This window comes from Otolemur garnettii, unplaced genomic scaffold, assembly GCF_000181295.1.
Source record: "Otolemur garnettii isolate 467f Iridium unplaced genomic scaffold, OtoGar3 scaffold00085, whole genome shotgun sequence".
NCBI lineage: Eukaryota > Metazoa > Chordata > Mammalia > Primates > Galagidae > Otolemur > Otolemur garnettii.
In genome coordinates this window covers 2,725,136-2,728,485 of record NW_003852480.1, presented here as the reverse complement: position 1 = coordinate 2,728,485, position 3,350 = coordinate 2,725,136, and the positions used below count along the sequence as shown (strand labels likewise).

The 3,350-nt window shown below is 44.4% G+C and overlaps 1 protein-coding gene across 4 annotated transcripts in view; it reads right to left on the bottom strand.

Annotated features, from left to right (window-relative positions):
- Positions 1 to 3,350, bottom strand: part of FNIP2 (folliculin interacting protein 2) — a 134,301-nt gene that overhangs the window by 9,389 nt on the left and 121,562 nt on the right. For all 4 annotated transcript variants that reach the window (XM_023516022.1, XM_023516021.1, XM_023516020.1 and 1 more), the window contains one exon: positions 1,763 to 1,963. In XM_023516022.1, coding sequence (XP_023371790.1) covers positions 1,763 to 1,963 — 201 coding nt within the window. The remainder of the gene's footprint in view (positions 1 to 1,762; positions 1,964 to 3,350) is intronic.

Here is a 3,350-nt window from a genome sequence, read left to right as displayed (position 1 = left end):
ACAGGCACCTGCCACAATGCCCAGCTATTTTTTGGTTGCAGCCATCATTGTTGTTTGGCGGGCCCGGGCCAGATTCGAACCCGCCACCTTGGGTGTATGTGTCTGGCACCTTAGCCACTTGAGCCACAGGCTCCAAGCCAATTCTCTAATTTTCATAACCATATGAAATAGGTTCTATTATCCTGCCAGCTTTGTGGGTAAGGAAATTAAGGCTTTGAGAGGTCACACAGTAAGTAGCAGAACTTGGATTTGACTCCAGGCTGTTGGACTCTACAGCCCATGCACTAGCCGCTAACAGATTGCCTTTTGAAGTATCTTATATTGGCGTAGTGTTTTGTCAGCTAAAAAGCAGTAAGGTATCCCTAATTCCCATTCTCACAGTACACTTGTTGAATAGGTACTATCTTCATTTTACAAATGAGAGAGCTAGACTCCAGGGGCACCGAGGATTGTCCATTGTCCACTTTGTCGCTGACTGATGGTGAAGCCTAGACTTCAGTCCAGCTACATTAAGTGGTCTTCCTGCCACACCGCACTGTCACCACTTCGATGACAACCAGACAGTATTTCAGAGGACCGTCTATAAAGCCATGGAAGGTGACCATTCCACTGGCAATTAGTGTAGGTAATTAATATTTAGCTTCCTAAATATGATTTAAGTATTATTTAAGAAGCTAATTTAGCTACCTAAATATTTAGGTAATTAATATTTATTAAACAAGACTGTACCATTTTGGGGTTTGGGGTTATGCCGTGGAGAGCAGCACTGTGAGGAAGGGCAAGAGTGGCAGAGAAGCCCACTCTTACCCCCACATGCAGCTCCCAGGCTCTGCTCCCCTAGGCTCTGCCTGGCCACGTGCCCGGCAGCTGCCTTTCTCTCCTTTTTTTAGTGGTCATCATCACTGGAAAACCAGCTCCTCTTTTTTATTTATTTACTTTTTGAAATAGAGTCTCACTCTGTTGCCCAGGCTAGAGGGCAGTGGCGTCGGCCCAGCTCACAGTAACTTCAACTCCTGAGCTCAAGCGATCCTCCTGCTTTAGCCTCCCAGAGCCCCAGGATTATAGGTGTGGGCCACCAGGCCTGGCCAGCTCCTCTGTTTTAGCAACCTTTCCCTCTCCTTCTCTATGAATTATCTTCTCATTCTCAGTTTCTCTGTATACACACAGATGTTGTAAAGAATTTGCTGTGTATGCTAATTCCAGGGACTGGTTAGAACTGCTGCTAATTTTCTGGGCGTTTACAGGCTCCATTTGTTGTTTCTTTTTAATGTTATGAAAATGATTCTAAATCCTTTTTGAAAAAGAACAACTGATACTCTCTCACATCTGTATGGTCCTTTGAAATTAGGTGTTTCCACAAACCATTCTGTTTTACCCTTTGTGCCCTTGTGACCACAGCCACCGAACAGGAGGAGCCACGCTCCCTGCGCACCATCCATCAAACCAAAGGAGAACTAATGAGCTCTCTAAAGGAGGATTTAAAACTTACCGCTAGGTTTGATCCTTCCCCCCGTGCCTTATTTATTTTGCCACACGCTTGTTCAAAAAGATTTCAGGGCCTGCCGGTGTCATTTCACGGAAGGACTACTGGTATGGAAATCTGTTCTGTTCGCTGGTTTTATGTTGTGCATTCCATTTTTACGTATGTTGACCTCCAATTACATTCAAAACAATACTTTCGAATTTGTAACTTTATAGTCAAAATGTTGTTAAAAATACTTGTAAGCCATATTTCTCTGGTGATGGAAGAGTAGATACTTACGAAATCAGCAGGGAGGTGAAGCTTGTAGAGCTGCAGGATGGACTGGAGCAAATTGGACACCTGACTGGAGACCAAGACGTCCTGGCCCAGCTTCGTGGTGTCCATCACCTTCCTCTGACTCGTGGCCACCTGGACGCTGCACTTGTCTGTGTCTGCAATGATACAGACGGCTTCGGCTATCGGCTCATCCAGCACGGGGTGCTGTGGGGGAAACACAGAGGTCACCCTTCCACCACATGGCCATGTGACAGTGTCCTGAGTGTCTTTATTTAGAATGAGACAGACAGTCTAGAGGTAGAGGGCAGGAACTACAGAAATCGGGAGCTTTATAGGCACTCAAAGAGGAGTGCTACTAAATCATTTAAAATTAATTTGGTAAAAATGCATTTAATCATTTGTTTCTTATGCTAAGGAGGTATAGTACAAATATTATTAAATGTTCATAGAAAGTGCAAAGGTGTGTCCTTCCAACATTCTAGGATATTAAAATTCATTTCTCTTTGAATGACTGCACTCTCCTTTGAAAACAGGAAAAATGTGGATAAAGTGTAGGATTCCCTTTCTCCAATAAGGAGGTTAAGCACGGTAACTCAGTATTTCCTTAAAGTTCGAGAGCTTTAATCATTAAGTAAAATTTGTTTAGAAACTGTGTGCTACACACAAGTTATTACTAGCAGCCAACTAAAATCAGACTAAGGGATGAATTGTTTTAGGCGGATGAGTCCAAAAGGTCAAAGTTTGGCTACTAATAAATATACTTAAAATGTAAAATTCTCAATAACTGAGTATTTACAGATAGAACAGATGAGTAACTAGTAAATTGTGTCAGAGGGTCAGGGGGACCGACAGAGAAGCAGTCACAGAGAAGGGCTTGAAGGCTGATCAGAGCAGAGCCGTGTCACCACTAGCACCTTCTCGAATACAGGCTTAGTATCCTGTGAGTTTATAAACTCACATCACAACAGCACTGCCCTTCCAGGCCCCAAGCTAAGGGAGAGAGCAGAGAGATGAGGTGACAGAGACACAGACAGACTTCACAGCCAACAGACATAGCACATTTCCAATCCTCACTCACCAAAGGAAAACCAGTATTGGCTGCTTCTGACATTTAATCCTTTCCACTATCCTGTGTGGCCATTTATTGCTTTTGACTGCTTAGCACAACGTCCTGCCACTAAGTTCATCCTAATTTCCTTTTGAAGACTTTTTTTTTTTTTTTTTTTGAGACAGAGTCTCAACTGTGTTGCCCTGAGTAGAGTGAAGTAGCATCACAGCTCACAGCAACCTCGAACTCTTGGGCTTAAGCGATTCTCTTGCCTCAGCCTTCCAAGCAGGTGGGACTACAGGCGCCCGCTACAATGCCTGGCTATTTTTTGGTTGTAGCTGTCATTGTCTGGCAGGCCCAGGCTGGATTTGAACCCTCCAGCTCCGGTTTTTGTGGCTGGTGACCTAGCTGCTGAGGTATAGGCCCTGGCCTTGAAGACAGACCTTTCTTAGATAAGGTCTGGTGGGACTGCAATCAGGGCCCCATTTCATTCTATCAAGCTGTGGTCATATGACCCAACCTGCAGGTTCTAGGGTCCTTCCC